Source organism: Diorhabda sublineata, chromosome 7 (assembly GCF_026230105.1).
Source record: "Diorhabda sublineata isolate icDioSubl1.1 chromosome 7, icDioSubl1.1, whole genome shotgun sequence".
Classification (NCBI taxonomy): domain Eukaryota; kingdom Metazoa; phylum Arthropoda; class Insecta; order Coleoptera; family Chrysomelidae; genus Diorhabda; species Diorhabda sublineata.
In genome coordinates this window covers 26,569,384-26,588,191 of record NC_079480.1, presented here as the reverse complement: position 1 = coordinate 26,588,191, position 18,808 = coordinate 26,569,384, and the positions used below count along the sequence as shown (strand labels likewise).

The 18,808-nt window shown below is 33.6% G+C and overlaps 1 protein-coding gene across 4 annotated transcripts in view; it reads right to left on the bottom strand.

Moving 5' to 3' along the window:
- Positions 1-18,808, bottom strand: part of LOC130446745 (leucine-rich repeat-containing protein 24) — a 285,233-nt gene that overhangs the window by 2,730 nt on the left and 263,695 nt on the right. For all 4 annotated transcript variants that reach the window (XM_056783161.1, XM_056783160.1, XM_056783159.1 and 1 more), the window contains one exon: positions 13,166-14,633. In XM_056783161.1, the coding sequence (XP_056639139.1) occupies positions 13,166-14,606 (1,441 nt within the window). In that variant the 5' untranslated portion in view covers positions 14,607-14,633. The remainder of the gene's footprint in view (positions 1-13,165; positions 14,634-18,808) is intronic.

The following is an 18,808-nucleotide window of genomic DNA, read 5'->3' as shown; positions in this document are numbered from 1 at the left end:
CATTTCCGTGTATGGAAACAATTTTATTCAAGGTCAAAGGTAAAAAAAAATTCGCGATTAAGGACAAAACGGTAAGTTTTATTATAAAAATACCTTAGCCGAAAATTGTAGATCATAAAATTATTTACAAAGAACGTACCAATACTTTTTTTTCCTACGAACCACCGATTCTGAGATATAATGATTCAAAAAGCTGTAAAAGTTATAATGTTTCAGATTTATGGTCGTTTTTAATGGCTATAATGATTGCACGAAGAATACCAAAGCTGCATACCAACATCGTCAAACTTAGCAACATCCTCGTTAATTGATAATTTAATTGATGAAATTATGACAGTTCCCACCAGTCAACAGAAATTTTTTATAAATACTCACAACAAGTATCGGCTCATTTCAATGTTGTAAGAAAAGTTTACTGCTGAAAATATATTGGTGTAACCATTAAATACGACTTTTATAACTTTTTGAATCATTATATCTCAGAAACAGTGGCTTGTAAGAGAAAAAGTATTGATACGTTTTTTGTAGATAATTTTATGATTTACAATTGATAAAATTCATCGTTTTGCTCAAAGTTGCGAAAAACTCAGTTTTATGACCTTTCAACAATTGTATTTTAAACAATTTTACTGATTTTCAGCATTTGTGTTACGCATATCTCATTATTAGCTGGAAATGATGGCGATATCTAAATATATTTAGGCACAATTTTCAAATTTGACGACAATTTTTTTTTCAAATTCATGTTTACTTTAACATTTTTTCTAGTTTTATACCAATTTACGGAAATTTTATAATGCTTCTCGATTTTTCTCAGGCTTACATTATACTCCAGATATCACTTATCCTTTTCAATCAGTAGTTGGAAACAACTCATTAGTCCCATTATCTGCCAATCGTAATTCCTTTCTTGAGTAGTATGTGACCTGTTATGTTTATCTACGACATTTTCAAGTTGTGAGAGGGAAAGAAAGAGACACTTCTTGTGATGGATGGTTTTTCAAAACGATTCTTGACACTCTGTGAAAGAGTTTGAGTGTTGGAATTAGAAATGTGTTTAAAAATATTCGACTCCATCAGTAACTTTAAATGGTGAAACTATTTCTTGTAAACACTGAAGTAAAGTGGTTAATATTTTCATACAATAACATTTGAATTGATAGATTTAATTTTGACATAATGCTCAAATTAAAAAGTGTACCAAATAGACCAGCATTGTGGAATACCTTTCTCCAAAAGATATTACGAGGAACGGATTTCGCAAAATTTGCTGCAGACGTTGATTCGGGAGGTTTTGTCAATCAATTCAGCAAAGAATGAAGAAGACACCTACAAGTTTGATTCACTTAAATCCCTTGCCTCTATAGCCAGTGGTGAAGCGGTTTCACTTTATTTTAAATATTTTACTTGGATGAAAAAAGTTCACTTTTTCTGTACGAGATTTGTACTGTGAAAAAATATAATCTCAAACGGAAACAAAATTGAATTTACTTCAATAATGAAAACTCCTGCCTTTTTTATCACCTCCAACATCCTTCTTATTAAATAAATTAACGTGCTTTCTGGTTTGTATCCCCAAATTAATGTTATTCTTTTTTTGAGTTTTTAACAAGTTTGGATTTCTGGCTTCTGAAGGTCGCAAACTTCCCTTGCCATAATTTCTACCAAAGGATCTATTGGATTTAGATCCGGACTAAGTGCTGGCCAATCCAAAATATTGATTCTGAATCCTTAAACATTTGTTTTGCATATCATGCAGTATCAATTGGCTCTAACAATATAATGAATGACAATCGTAGTTTTCCATAACATTTTGATATATGGTATTTCTAAATTCACTGGTAAATTCAGTCAATAAGGGCCACAGGTACATGAGGCAGGTAAGTAAACGAAATAGGAAAAGGGACACTAAATCGTTACACTCTGATTTACATCCGTTAATTGGATTTTTGTATATTAGGATAGGTTGTTGTATTTCTATGCATTTGTACATTTTCGAAATTATAAGTTTACATACAGTATATTTCTGAGGAAATCTGCCATAGGATTTCCCATATTACCATTTGAACTCCTACCTGGGCGGCCAGACCCTTCTCGCTCCAAGGGGGCGGTAGACCGCCGACCTTTTCGGGTCAGTCTTTCTACCCGAATTTTATTGTTGATACATTAAATAGCAATTTTTTTATCATAATTTTTTATCTTCTTGAAACACCTTCTGGTCCTCTTAACCAAAAATTATGTTTAAAATTGTTATGGAAAAGCTTTGATCTGAAAAGTACTATTTATTCTAATGTTCTTCATTTAGTGTTTAATAATTTTATAAGTTGAGTTAATTTTGCAGTACCGTATGTTTCAAAAAACTCTAAATGTTCAATTAGTTATCAATTAACTGCCATTTTTTTCCAAAATCATTTGGAGAATTCCTTATATTTCAATTCAGCGAATGAGTTTTGATAATACTATATTTATTTATAAAATTAATCAGAAACGAAAATTGACAAAAATGAATGGAACAGATAAACGATGCAAATAACAAATAAATATTAATGAACGAACTTATCATTCAACAAAATATTGATATTGGGAAATTTTAAGGAAATCTCATTATCGAGAAATGAATATTTATAGATGGAAAGCTTGTTGCAATAGATAAAACGGAATGTATATATATTATGAATAATGTGAATGCGGTTTTAGAAAATTGGAACTTAATAAATTCAATTACAAGACAAGTGGCAATCACGGAAACGGCAATATACGAGGTCTGCCTATTAAATAAGGAGACTGCGCGCCTAGGCGGGTGGGATAAAAAATGTTGAGTATCTAGATATAGCATCTATACACGTCCCAAAAACACGTTTCCGTCACTATTATATTTGTGCAGTTTTTCTCTCTATTTTAAGCGCGTGTTTTTGAGTGGTGTAAGCGCTTTAGTGAGGGCCGAGAGAGCAAATCAATATTCAAGGCAATGTTGATCGTTTTTTTTTCGACATTAACGGTATGGTGATGACTGAATGGGTTCCAGAGAATCAGACTATCAACCGGACTTACTATTTGTCAGTTTTGGCAATACTGCGAGAACGAATTCGTAAAAAACGGCCCGAGTTGTGGATTTTGCTCCAGGACAACTCACCTGCCATAACCCGCTATCTGTGAAGCAAGTATTTGGCCAGTAAACGCACTCCAATACTGGAACACCCACCGTACTCACCAGATTTGACACCGTGTGATCTTTTTTGTTTCCGAAGAAAAAATCTGATTTGAGTCGATGCAAGCGGTAAAGCAAAAAAACGAGAGAGCTCCTAAAGGCCTTCACCAAAGAAGACTTCCAACACTGCTTGGATCAATGGAAAAAATGTATGGAAAGGTGTGTGGCGAGGGGAGGGGAATATATTGAAGGGGAGTATTCGAATCTTATAATAAAATCCTTTTTCGTAACCAGTCTCGTTATAGAATTAAATTCTAATAAAATTAAAAGCAAAGATGAGAAAAAGAAAAAGTGTTGTAGAAACATATTGCGAATGAATATTCTACCAAGTGTATTCCTAAAGTAAAATAACATGTTAATATATCGATAGAAAACGGAATAACAGTTTTTTCTTGATAATTCACGTCAATTCGAATTATATAGGGTGTGTTACAACGAAATAACCTATTGAAAATGTTTCTAATGATACATATAATTAAGACAATTTTTGTATCTACAAGAAAAAGAAATAGTTTCCATGACTTATGTTCCAACCTTCAAATTATATTATAGAAAACTGGAACTAAGTGAGAAGTCTTCTTGACTAACCTAACCTAATCTCTTTTAAGCCAAAGAGTCTATTTGAATTCATGTAATAATGTATATAAACTTTTTTGTTTTGTACAGCTTGTTATGAGCTTAATTTTTTCTCTAAAACAAACATTTTGGGAGATATTTAGTAGAATTGCAACAATCTTGAATGGGGTAGGGAGCAAACGAAGCTTCGTTGATAGAAATTCTTTGAGGGATTATCTTCTCTCCATCATCGACAAGTTTCAGCAAAAATTCTAGCAAAATTAGGGGTTCGAAATTACACTTCTGACTAATAGAAAGAACATTCCATTTTGCATGGAATTGAAAAATCGTATATAAATTGTTACTGAAGATGAAGGTTTTCAGATAAAATTTTACAGCAAACCAGTGATTTGCCTCGCCCAAAAAAGTACGACAGTCAAAGTCGTAAATCATTGTCGTGGTCATTGGTTCCCTCGATTATTATATCATCAAATTCGTTTCAGGGGAATAATTGTTTAGCCAGAATTTCATCAGGGGGTACTGGAACGTTTGTGTGCATAAACAGATCGGGAAAATGTCGTCATGCTTCAGCTTTTTCCCGTTTCTCTTTCTTCATTTTTGTACAAATTACCTTCTTCTGTCGTTCATCATTTTTTAATTCAACGGTTGCTAATTTGAATTTGTAATAAAATTATTAGATTAAATTAATTGGATGTAAATTTTCCCAAGTAACACTCTAAAAATCGTCAGTACTCCTACCACAGCTACGTACTTAAATTAAATTAGAATAAAAGCTAAAATTCCAATAGGAGAAACGAAATATATACATATAGACATAATTACATGCAGGTTTTCCTCTTAACTCAAGTAAATTCAACTTGTTCGAAACTCCATTAATTTCACTATTCGGAAGGTAAATTACTTGCTAAATTCCCTCCGCATGTAGAACTTTGTTTCCTATTAAACGTTTTTCCTATTACCCTTTTTCCTCTGAAATCACAGAGACTGAACTAGGCCACGTTTTTAAAGGAAAAAACCAAATGTGGCTCTTCGCTTTTTTAAACCAGAGTCGTTTCAAACTTTAAATAGAAGCAACCCAGTGTTGTACCTCCAATATTACAAATATTTCAAACAATCCTCCAGCCACCAGTAGTGAAGATGCTTTTTAATTTATTATTAAATGGTTTTTTCTAATATAAGAGACAGACTTAAACCAATACTCTTCTGCGTCAAACTATCGAAGACTAAGATGAATAGGCGGAGGACTAGCAATCTCTCATTATCCACGCACAAGACATCGCCGTTCGTCTCCCAACTATATACAGAAACTGTTTCAATTCCATGAAATATTCTCGATAAAATTTATCAGAAAAGAATGTTTTACTGGCATTATTTTCGAATAAGAAACCCAGCAATCAAAACGCAATAGAACCGTTTACATGGCTTTGTATGAATGTCGAAAAACAGAGTAAGTTCACCCGGCTTGGATAGTCATATAGCCTTGCAGGCCAATAAAACACGTGAAGTCGCACCTTGAAGTAGAAAGTAGAAGCTTGGCATTAGCATTTATAGTGTACAATCCATCATCCATATCTTCAATATCGCAATAACGGCGGGATGGATTCCCTCTGTTGAGCAACATGACGCGGAGTGGAATGGTCACTACAGACGAAACATGGGTAAACTATTACGCTTCCGAAAGCAAAGTGTCGTCTAAGAGGAGGAAGGGGCGACAGTCAAAGCGAAGACAACAAGATCCGCGGGTAAGATTATGCTGTACGTTAATCACCAATCATAAACAAATGCCGCGAACTGCTCTAATCTTCTAAAAACACACATGAAACCCGATTCTTTTTCGGGATAACGCGCTCCCACAAACCGAGCGTTTCAGCTCAATTCAATATCAGAACTGGGATGGGAGATACTAGAGCAATCCCCATACAGACCGGACTTATCACCTTGCGACTACCAATAAAAGTCCTGGGAAATCAAAAATTTAACGACGAGGCGTTTGCGCACCACTTTTCATAATTTTTGGCTAATCAATATCCCCTTCATTATAACACAGGTAAATGTTATCATTAATACCAAGAGTTTACTACCCAACCCTGTACTAAAATCAGTTTTCTACGGATATTGTACGTTTATTTTGTAGATTTGAGTTTTGAATTTTTTTGTGTGGATTTAAAGCTATATTTTCATAGTTTCTGATTGAATTTTAACATGGAACCTTTGACTTCAGGTATGTAAGAACATTTTAATGAAATTATATCCGCAGAAAAATTTATGTATGGTATGCCATTAATAATGGAACACAACATCAGCCAAATGGCCGCCACGACTGCGTTTACAGTACCATATCCTTTTCATAAAATTTTCCGTAACCAAATTGCAAAGCGACTGTCCAATGTCCTCGATAGCCTCACGATTTCCATCTTTGAGGTTTTGAATCGATGCTGGACTGTTGGCGTAGACCTTATCTTTCACGTGGCCCCAAAGGAAAAAGTCGCAAGGTGTTAAATCACAAAATCTCGGTGGCCAATTGCGATCACCTCCTCGAGAGATAACACGGTCCGGAAATTTTTCCCGTAAAAGATCGATGGTTTCGTTGCTTGTGTGGCACGTAGCGCCGTCTTGTTGAAAGTAAACGTCCAAATCAATACCATCCAATTCCGGTCATAAAAAATCATTAATCATCTCTCGATAGCGCAATCCATTCACCGTAACTGTTGCTCCAGCCTCATTTTCGAAAAAGTAAGGTCCAATGACACCGCCAGACCGTAAACCGCACCAAACAGTCACGCGTTGAGGATGGAAAAGATTTTCAACAATAACTCTTGGGTTTTCCGAGCCCCAGATTCGACAATTTTGTTTATTGACGTAACCACCAAGGTGGAAATGGGCTCATCAGTTAAGATGATTTTTCGATGAAATTCCGGATCATTTTCATGCATTTCAAGGACCCAATCAGCAAAGACACGACGTTTTTGATGATCGGCCGGCTTGAGTTCTTGTGTTAACTGTCTTTATGCAAAATACGGTGTAATGACGTTTGTGGAATGGCTAATTCAAAAGAACGACGAGGAATGGACAAACCTGGGTTTTCTTCAACACTTTAGGCTACAGCAGCAATATTCTCAGTTGTTCTTGAGCGACGTGCACGGGTTTTATTCTTCACATCACTAACTTGTCCCAACAACTCAAATTTTTCCACCAATTTCTGTATTGCGGTCCGAGAAGGTGCTTCAAGTCGACCCAAAAATGTTTTAGTTTTACGAACCGTCTCTGCCAAACTTACACCATTTTTATAGTGAATTTTAATAATTTCAAAGCGTTGTTGAAGCATGTATCGTTCCATTTTCATTAATGGCGTAGTTTCTACTTGTCAAATGTCAAAAAATGACAGCTTCAAAAGTGACATTTACCGAAATAGCGGCCTGTTCAAAATAACACATCTTATTGGAAAACCCTTTATTATTTAAAACAAGAAACAAAATAAAACAATATTATTTTAACATTTTTTTAATAATTGATTTATTTTAGCTTTTCAAAATTGTTTAGATTAGGTTAGGTTGGTTTAGTTTTCTTGCACTAATTTGCACTTTTCTTTAAAAAAACAATATCTGTCTATGTACTACTGAAATGAGATAGATAGTGTAAGAATAACGTTTTAATTTTATTTATTTCAGGAATGAAATCAAAGACCATGTTTATTTCAAGGAGAGAACTTTTTAATATTCACAGAATTTCAAATTAAAATGAAATTAATGAACAATTTGATTATTTAAAAGATGAAATAATGAAGCGAACGAAATGTGAAAGTGAAGAGCTTTTAAAGCTCTCAAATAAAACTTTATCATATTTCAAATCACAGTTTAAATCGCTCTGGATGAAAGCGTTTAGGATAGAAAAATGGTTTATCAAAATAATGCTGAGTGGCTTGATACATCAATTTTATTTACAATAAGAGAAGATGTAGAGACTCCTAAAAGGAAAAAAGGTCGCTCAGAAATTCCATTGGTTAGGTTCCGAGCGAACGAAACGACTAAAAACAAAACATTTGAGAGAGTTTACATCAATAAATGTATTAAATTATGCCACTCAAATGAGTTTAAGAGCTACTGGACAAACGCAAGCTTCAAATGATTCATTTTTACTGAGTTCCGACCCCGTTAACCAGTGGAAAAAAATTTCAAAAGAAAAAAATCGAGTGCCTTCCTAAAGAGGCAAGGGATTTATTAAAACCGGGAGTTCAGCAACGCTGTGGTTTTGACAACATTAATGACGCCAACGATGATAGTGAAAAAGATGATGAAATGTAATAGCTGTATCTTTTTTGTATGGATATATAATCACGTAAATAAATAACTAGAAGAAAATATTTATGTCTTACGATGATGTCTTTTTGAATTAACATAAAACTCAAAATGTTGACTATGTGTTTTATTTGTAGTAATAACATATTCTATTTATAATAATCAACTTTGGCATATAATTATTGAGTTCCTGATTGATTGCCAGGTATAGAGCCTTTTTGCCCCAGTTTGCGACGTCAGAAAACTTCCCAATAGGTGGTAGAAATGAGTAATTAGTGAAAAAATAAATTTTTGTGAATGTGTCAGAGCGCTTGACTCTTCATATTTGAACAGCCCTTATAATAAAAAGCCTATTAACTCTATATGAATGTTTAAAAATTCAAAAAAAAATGCGACACACTGTATATTCTGTTAACAAATTTCATTAATAAGCATGAAGTATTAATAATAAACCAACTGTTACTTAGTGCGGTCCTGTCAGTATTACTGCTCGCGTGTATACTTCATTTGATTATATATTTTTCTTTCATCCTGTTCACTCTATTTGATGATCTACATTCATCCCCGATATAAATTTGATAGAAACCTCCATATTCACAATGTTTTCTTAAATGAAAACAGCCCCTATTATTCTAGCCACCCTATAATATAATAATCCCTTAATCTTTAATCAATTTCATTGATACGACCTTAGGGTACTGGTAAATAATGTTTTCGCATGTTTTTTTTTTTGATCTCGTGATATATTTTTTCATTATAATTGTCCCTTTAGGCGAAACGTCTCACGTAAACAAAGAAAAAAGCAGCTTAATTTTTCAAATACCATAAACTAACCGCGAAATTGTTTTCCGTAAAAATATTTTACGATGTCATAATTCGGGTTTACTCGAAGAGAAAAGAAATTATCTGGATGTATGTTTGGCACGTAAAAAATTTATATACTATATAAAATGTATTACGGCAAAACAGAAATGTGGGCGATATATGTTATAATTTCAAGGTGTACTAGTAGAATATTTTCTAAATACACTGCGCTTCAAAGTTCACGCATTTTATAAAAAATGTACATGAGAACAAAGTTATAAAACTCTCTAATGAACTAACTATGAATCGTTTTTCTATTGCATTAAAAAAGCCATAGAAATAATAGTACTGAGTGGACGAAAATGCATAATTATTATTAAAAAAACTTAAAACCTCCCCTAACTTAAATTATTGATGTGCTTTCACTTAGGACAATTTAAATTAGGTTTCTAATTGCAACTTATTCAGTTTGATCCCTTATTTCGGTACTTCTTAATCACTGTACAACTAGACTTCTATGTGGATGCTGTAGAGCTCTAACTCAATATCTCAAATTGTCCCAAAAGCGTGGTAATATCATTAGACATAAGACATGATGTTCTAAAATCGGGAGTGGAAATAATGTTGTGACAAAAAAAATTCTCACACGACCCCTCGTTTCTGAGTTATAGGCCTGAAGGCCAGGGTCGGCTCATGCCCGATAGTTAACAATCTGGAACTTTTACAGGGACAACCTGTTTAATCTAAAGATGCAAAAATTAATTTTTCAATCGATTTTTCATCAAAAAGGTACTTTTTGCTAACTCGATCAAATTTATGGAGATATGTAGATTTTTAGATCGTTATACATGCCAAGGTAACCGTTCGCCATGAAGAGACATTCTGAAGAAAATTATCATAAATTGTTATTATTTACAGAAAAAACTTACAGGAGATATTAAAACAAAATCAAACATTTCTTGGAGAACTACTGAATGAAAGAATAAACGTTTGTACTATATACTATCGAAGAATTGAGTAAACTAGTTGCCATTATTTTTAATGAAATGATATTTTAGGGAGTGTGGTGGAGGTGGCGAAGGTCAACAACGAACTATACATGCCATAGAAGTGGAGGATTATCCAGCAAGGTTGGCCTACGCTCGTTGGTTTCTAGATAAACAACGAGTTGATAATACATTTGTTGGAAAAATGTTTATTGATAAAGCTGGTTTCACACGAGACGGTATTATTCAGTATATAGTATTATGAATAAATAATTACAATTTATGAGAATTTCCCTCAATATATATCTTTATGGCAAACGGTTTCCTTGGCATGTACAAAGATCTACATATCTCCTAAATCATAAATTTTTTTATGAGTTAAACAAAGCGAACCTTTTTGAGCCGCCTCTGGCCTTCCGATAGTAGTGTAGAATTATATATTCTATCTCAATACATGGACATACGTAATTATCTATTAAAAAATCATAATTTTCGAATGCATGATTTAAAAATATACTTAAATATAAGTTCTAAAACCGCAACTTTTAATGCTTATAATTGGCATAAGAAATTTTTTTATGTCACAGCATTATTTCCACGTCATCTACTGACTCCAGATTTTTTCATCAAATCCCGAAACACCCTGTATACCGGTATGCTGTCAGATAACTACTAAATCTTCCTTTCAGTGGAGCAAAGGGTATTTGTCAGTGTTTCGGCAGCTGTGGTAAAATGATGAGGTCGCTATCCTCCGTCTAATTCTATTAAATTAGTACTTTCCATCTGTTTTTATGTTAAGTTCATCTGTTTCAGTTCTTGAGAGTTCTTCTCCATGTTAGTAAGGTTTGTCTCTTTTTCTTTTTCCTATTATACTGTAGTTCAATGCTTGTTTGCTTAAGTATGTTGCTGGTTTTAGCTATCACTTCCATTTTAACTTTGTAAACGTTAAGTGTATTGTCTCTCTTTCATTTATGTTTCAAAGGTGTTCATTGCTTGTTTGACTGAAAATTTTTTATACGGTGACTTAAAAGCCTTTTGCACCAGACCCTCTCTTCTTTCGATCTCAATTTCAGTACATCCTTTTGTACTCGACTTAATCTTTTTCTCTTTCTAAATACATGTTAACTTATTATCTAACTTGTATGATCTTGCATGGGATTTCTATTTGTTGTTATTAGATATATCTTCCGCAAATTCAAGGTCCTCCAGTTTCTCAGCTAGGTTCCAGTTAATTTCTCACATTTTATCCTCTATTTCAATCATTATCCAAACTAACACACATTTCTGTGTGTCGAGTCAAATGCTTTTATAAAGTATATAAAATTTAACTATATATTTTCGTTTTGCTCTTTTGTTTGCGTGTTTGTAAGAGTTACCACTTCTGAATCCAGTTTGTTTTTTGCTTAGTTTGTCGTTTATTGGTTATCTAATTCTTTCCAAAACAACTCTATAGCCTATTTTTATGAATGAGATAGTAATAAAATGATGAATTATTCATTACTTTCTCGTACGTAAAAATAGACGATAGCCATTATCAGTAATGGGTTGCCCGTTTTCATAATTGGATAAGTTTCCTTGTAGTTGCTGCAGTCTTTTGCATCATTTTTTTTTTGAAAATTGGTACTATTTATGCCTTCTGCCAGTTTTTTCTTGTTCTATAGCTTTATTGAGAATATAAAACAGCATGTCTTTTTCTTTTCGACTCTTATTTTTATCATTTCTGAAGTTACTTTGTCATATCCTGAGGCAATTCCATTCTTTAGTTGTATAATTGCATGTTTTATCTCTTCATTAATTTTTATATCTGATTGTTCAGTTATGTCAATTTGTATAATTCCTTCTGTATGTTCTCACTCATTATTGAGTAAATTTAAAAATTTAAATATCTAGGAACATGGCTCTATGAAGAATGGTCGTCGGACGGTGAAATAAAATGCCGAATTGAACAAGCTCGAAGTACATTCATAAAATTTAAAAATGCATTTACATGTACCGACTTTGATCTTGATCTTAGACTGAGACTTGTGCGGTGCTACGTTTGGTCAGTGCTTCTTTACGGGATGGAGGGTTAGACCTTTAAGGTGAAAAACATCAACAAATTAGAGGCATTCGAAATGTGGGTATATCGTAGAATCCCGAAGATACCATGGAATGCCAAAGTGAGGAATGAGGATATTCTCAGGCGTATCAATAAAGACCGTGAACTCTTTAACATCGTGAAGAAACGAAAGATTGCATATCTTGGCCATATAATGCGAGGCTATAAATATCAATTCCTTCAGCTGATAGTCGAGGGCAAGATTGAAGGTAAGAGAGGATTGGAACGGAAGAGAATGTCATGGTTACGGAACGTGAGGCAGTGGACGGGTATACAAGATATTCAGACATTGATCCATATCTCTAGAGATAGAGAAGCCATGAAAAATGTGGTCGCGAACATCCATTAATGGATAAGCATTAAAAGAAGAAAGAAGAAGATTGAGTAGTTATAGGTAATATTCTCTCCACCTTTTGTATGAGTTCCTCTTCGTTTGTTAACTTCCAGTTTCTGAAGACGATAATTTCGTTAAAAGAATCTGGTATGTTTTCTGCCATTAACTTGATTATTTTCTCTAATATTTTTTCCATCGCTTTCTTCGCTGTACTGATTAACTTTATTTCACGGTATCGCTGCAATCGTTTGCACCACTTTTTTTGAAAATTGGTAGTATTAATGCCTTCTGAAACATGTTTTTTCTTTGTTACCCATATTCTTTATAATTTCTGAAGTTACTTAATACTGTTACTTATTACTGTAATAACATGTTCTATCTCTTTATTAATTTTTATTTCTAATTCTTCTGTTAGGTCAATTTGTACAATTTCTTCTTACATCTTTAGACCTTTGTATTATTATATTTCGCCATTCTTATTTTTTTGAAAAATACGTGTCCTGCTATTTCTCAGTTCTCATATTTTTCAATGTTTTGTAGCAATGCTTTCGATTTGCTTTAGAGTCTTCTTCCAAATTTTTGCCTGCTTCATTCTTTGATGTATCAATTTGTTTTTTGATTATTATATTGTTACTTTGTTGTAGATGATATGTAATTATGCTATTTTTATTTACTTGTTTTTTATTTCACTTTTGAAATAGTTTTTAATAATTTTTATCCCTATTGAAATTAAAAATTTTTGTGAACTAAAAATATCTTATATTCATTTCATGCTGAAACCAAGTAATATATTGAGAAATATGAAATGGCCTCATTTTATAGGACCAAATATACTATATCTAATAAAAAAAATATTTTTCTTACCAAAAACAGATTCATTGTCCAGCAATGTTCTTTTGGCATCGCTGACTTCCGTTCCTCCACTGATCACCGAAGGAGAGACTGTCGTTCTAGGCGGTTTAGTAACGGGATTAACATCAGTTATAAGTCCTTTTTTAATTTCAGCTTGTCCTCCGCTCATATTAATATATTCTTCCGATGTATTAGGATGAGGTCGTCTCTTCGAATAAAATCCGTGGGTATTTTTTCTGCAGAAACAGAAAAGGATAATAAGGACAATTAGTAGTACAACGATTATGCCTATCGCCAATCCAATGACTAAGTATGTATTAGTCGATAACGTTCCTACGAACGTTCCCCCCGACAACGCTCCTGGGGGAATGTCTAAAGTGACGCTCTTTTCACTTTCTCCTCCGGGGTTCTTTCCTATGCATTTATATTCTCCTCTATCCTTATAATTCAAATTAATTATGGTCAGATTATTCCATGTATAATCACCGATGGTATTTTTGGAGGTTATATATTTTTGTTTATCTTTCCTGGGATCTCTTTCTATTATAATTCCCCCGTTCATCCAATCGACATCTGGTACAGGGGTACCTGTAACTTTACAAGTGAGGGTGACGTTATTCGTGGCTGCTTGGATAATACTGTTAGGACCTACTTCTAATACTTTAGGAACGCATGCAAATATTACAGATTCCTCCATCCACGATCTACCCTTTAATTTTTGTGGTCCAACACAAATAACGTCTTCTCCGGATATCAGATTATTTATAATAACACTCCTTCGGATCTTATCTAATCGACAATCGCAAATCCACGGATTGTTTCCTAAAGTTATGCTTGTTAATTTGGGTAATTGTTCGTGAACGTCGAAAGATATTCGTTGAATTTTGTTGTGAGCTAAAGATACATGCATCAACATCGGTAAATTTTGAAAAGTTTTAGAAGACACTGTCTGAATCTCGTTGTGATCCAAAAGAATCTTCTGAAAATAAGTCAAATTATAAAATAGTTCGTCTTCCAGAACGGTTAGTTTGTTATGACTTAATATTAAGGTTCTCAGTCTGACTGCAGGTCGGAAGACGTTCTTGTCCAACACCGCTATGTTATTCATGCTCAAATCCAATTCAATCACTAGACCTAATCCAATGAACGCCCCTTGACTTATTTTTTCTATCGTACAGTTTTGCAATTTCAATTTATGTACATTTATTAGATGAGCGTTATCGAATACTTTGTAATCTAGGGAATAGAAAAAATTATTTGAAAAATCTATATCTCTAATATCGTCGCTCAAATCGTTTGGGATTATGTCGAAATTTCGACCGGCACAGTTGGCTGTCTTCCTCCCGCTAACCCATAAACAATGGCATTTGTTACAATGTGTTTCCCAATCTTCTTGTGCTGTTGTTGTTACGAAGAAAATTACTAACAAGTATATCATTATCCTTAGGTCCATTTTTAATCAGTTGCTTTTCTTTGCCACCTGAAACAAAACAAAAATATTGTAACCACACAGTTTTCAATTTCCAGAAGTAAAAAATTATTTGACAATATTACGTAACTGGAATTATTCCACCAGTTTGGTTAAATTTTATGCTTATGGTCATTCTAAAAAACATAAAGGAACACAATGCAGCCACATTAAAAAAAAAATCTACAACAGAGTATATGAAACATTTGAAGAAGAAATGAAAAACACCTAATGTGGTTTCTAAAGTTGTGTACGCGTGAAGCATTGTTTAAAACTCAAGTGCTGATTCAAAGATGTAGGGATATGAACCACAACGTTTATATTCACAACTAATAAAAAGTTTTGCCCACCTCATAATTTCAAAATAATACACTCTAACAAATAAATTTCTATTTCATATAGCCAAGTTAATGTCGAAATGGTGTCTTAGAAAACGCAAACTATGTTTATATGTTGTGGATTAGTGTTAGTGCAAGTTAAAACTTGCAAGTATCAATTGATTTGTTTATTATTCTTCAGCTGTACATTATTTCTTCGATGTTTATGATTGTAGTTTGGGCCCAGTTAGCCCTGCGAGACCCAAGATCATGCTGCGATTTATACTTTTTGGACCAAGACATCTTTTTTTGGAAAATTCGTATATTCGTTTTCTCCAATTTATACTTGCAAGTTATAACATGTGTAAAACCAAGGAACTATCGGTTGAAACTCCTGCATTAATCACAAGTCTTCATCCGTACGTAATTTCCGCTGAAAAATACGACGGAGGCTCGATGTTGATGTGGAGATGTTTCGGAGGAAGGGCGACTGGAGGCCTGGTAAACAATGATTTGTAAGAAAGATTCTGATTCTGATCAGCACAAAATTTATCGTCCCGCTTGACAACGCTCTCAGGCATTCCCTCACGCTGTGCAAAGAGTATTTGAAATAGTTGGAAAAGATGTACTGGGAAGTAAAAATTTGGCCGTCACAGTCATCCGACCTCAACCCGATTGAGTTGTTGTGTGACAAATTGAAAAAGAAGTTTCTTACTCCACATCTCTGGGATATTCTGGAGAACGAAAGGAACCAAATATACGACGAGTATTTGTCGAAATTATTACAGAGAATGTCAAAAAACCTATTACACACACACACTTGAAAAATGAGTAAAAGCTGTTAATTTCAAGAAGTTTTAATGAATTTTTGTTTTTCAATTATCATGAAAATCGTTATCCGAGTTTGTTAAAACAATCTGGAATTTTTTTCCTCTCGATCTATTTAGGTTTAGAGCATTAAGGAAAATAGATAATCACGTAATACGTATTTAGGGTATAATACAAGCGACGATTTACTTCAAAGTTGGTTAACGAAATTATCACGGACCTTTATCACTGGAAATCCTTCTCAGTTTCAAACAAATCGTATTTAGTCATCGCATTACGAGGTGGAATTCAATTTCACGCGGGTCACCCAAGCCTTTGTGTGATAATTGGATATACATTTTGGAAAAGAGAACAACTGTTTCATTGACTAAAATTGCCAAAATTACTTGTTAACTGCCTTGATGATTTTTATTTCATAATATATGTATAGTAAACTGTTATGGACGAAAGAGTGATAAAACCTAGTTTCCAATATAAAACTTGGTTATAACCATAAGCTATTCAGTACAATGGAAAGAGGTATGGAGAGGCCAAAAGCCCTGTAAACTGATTATTATAAAGCCGTATTACAAGATTTTTTATAATAATAAGTAGCTTTTTGCCATTAAAAAGAAAGAATTTTTATTTTAATTCCAAGAATCTCCTCCAGACAATTTCTACCAAAAATAAATTTATAAGTTTTCCATTTAATGAGAGGGTACAAATTGTATATTCTTAATATAACGTGCAAGGTGCAGTGTGCAGTCTGTTGTGAGTTATAGTTTAATTATAGTAAATTTGGAAGGGCCACGTAAATTCCACAGAATAATTGATGAAAAAAAAATATTGATGTTTAATTGTTTCAAATCATTCACAAACATTTATGTAAAAGTATTGATGGGATATTAGTAAGTAGATGATTTATAGAATAATTGAAGAAGAGAAAGGTGGCGAATTTCATACACACGTAAAGCTCCCGGAAAACCAAAATTTCATTTGAATTCTTCAAAGAAAAGTGTATGTATTCTTCTTTAGAAAAGATCTGCCAACAGTAAAACAGGTTTTAGGTAGACAGAGCATTTCAGAAAGTACAATTTACTGAAAGAAGCATAGTAGTCAGAGGAAAACGTTATCAAACGAGATTTCAAGAAAAATGCCCACAAGTTGAAAAAGATTTACAGAATTAGCTAAATTCAAAGATATTAAGGTCCGTTCCGGTTCTGTAGGAAAAGAACTTCATTAAAAGATATTCAAAAAATAGGAAATTGACGGATTTGGAGTAAATCGTGGCATCACCATTGTTATATCACCTTAATCTTCTTAGAATGCCGTATAAAGTCCCCTTGACTTTGGCGATCAGCATGACAAAACTCTCTCTATCTTGAACTAGTCTAAATAACGTCCTGCTTCTCTTATCCCAGTCCATTCTCTAATATTCTTCAATCAAGAGGCTTGTTTCCTTCCAATTCCTCTACGACCTTCAACTTTATCCATAATAATCAATCGGAGGCTATTAAACCGGCTACCACGCATTATGTGTCCCAAATAAGCTATTTTCCTGCATTTAATGTTATCAGTCGTGTCTAGCTAGCTTAAAGATCTTATCAGGTTACAAATTAAACAGAAGTGGTGAGATTATGCAACCTTGACTCCTCTTAAGATTTTCCGTTAATTCGAACGCCCACTCTTCGGCGCAAATATAATTTTTCGATGGTTCTTACATCGGAACTATCAACTCCTTTTTCCCTTGATATATTTATTAACTTGTCGTGTTGTAATCGATCATATGCCTTTTCGTAATCGATAAAGACTGCAAATACATCTTTCGTTTGGTCATATCACCACTAAATATTATATACTATATAACTAAGCCCGATTGAACTTGTATGGGCACAAATAAAGGAAGAAGTTTCAAGAAAAAATGAGTGAAGTTGAACAGTTGTTTTTGGGGGCTATAAATAATGAAGCCAGAAAACAGGGAAAAGGCAGTTAAACATACGATTAAGGAAGAAAAGAAAATGAGAAAGTTGGGAATATTACTAACGAAATGAACGAGCTACTCATTGCTGATATTGGCGGCATCAATTCATCTTCTGATTCTGATTTGTAAGAAGTAGCTCCGCTTATAATGGTAAATTTTTATTTGGGAGTCATTATTTATGAATACAACATTGTTTAAAAGCCAAAGCTTAAGTCCCCATACCTATATAACCAGTATGATAAATGTTCTCCTCATATCTTGTAGAAAAATGAATGAAACAATTTTGAAAAAATTGCATTTTTTTACTTTCAGATGTTTAGAAGTTATTCGTCAACCAGTTAGTCAACTATGTGAAAACATACGTATATATAAATGTTATTTCATAGGAAAATATTTCAACTATCTACTACAATAGACTATAATAATGGGGGTGTCAAGAACGAATTGCGAGCATGTATGACACAATCGTGAATCAATTGCAAGCAACAACCAGTGAAGTGACAACGCACAGATGGCGTTGCCATTACCAGCTTTCAAATGACTATGTCTAAAATTTCATGACATTGCTTGTTGATAAAAAAAATACTGTACAAGCTCAACAATGTAATCAAAAGTGTTATCCTAACTCTGATCCATCGAAAAGAACCATTATGGTGAACGTTCTGGTCGTCCAATTGAGGTGGTTACTCCAGAAAACATCAAAAAAGTCCACAAATTGGTTATATCTAATAGCGTTAGATAGCTGAGGCCGTAAAGATATCAGAAGACAGTGTGTTTACAATTATGCATGAACATGAGAAAGCTTTTTTCAAAGTGGGTGAGCGTTTACTCATAATCGATCAAAATCAATAACGTGTTGATGATTCCGGGCAGTGTTTGGTCATGTTAACACGTAGTAAATCAAATTTTTTGTATCGACATGTGACAATGCATGAAATATGAATCCATCACAACAAAACGATCATCATCTGAGTGGGCTGCAGCCGGTAAACCACGTCCGCAGCGTCCAATGGCACAATATTAAGTTGGGAAGTTTATGGCTTCAGTATTTTGGAATGCGCATGGAACATTATTCATCGAAT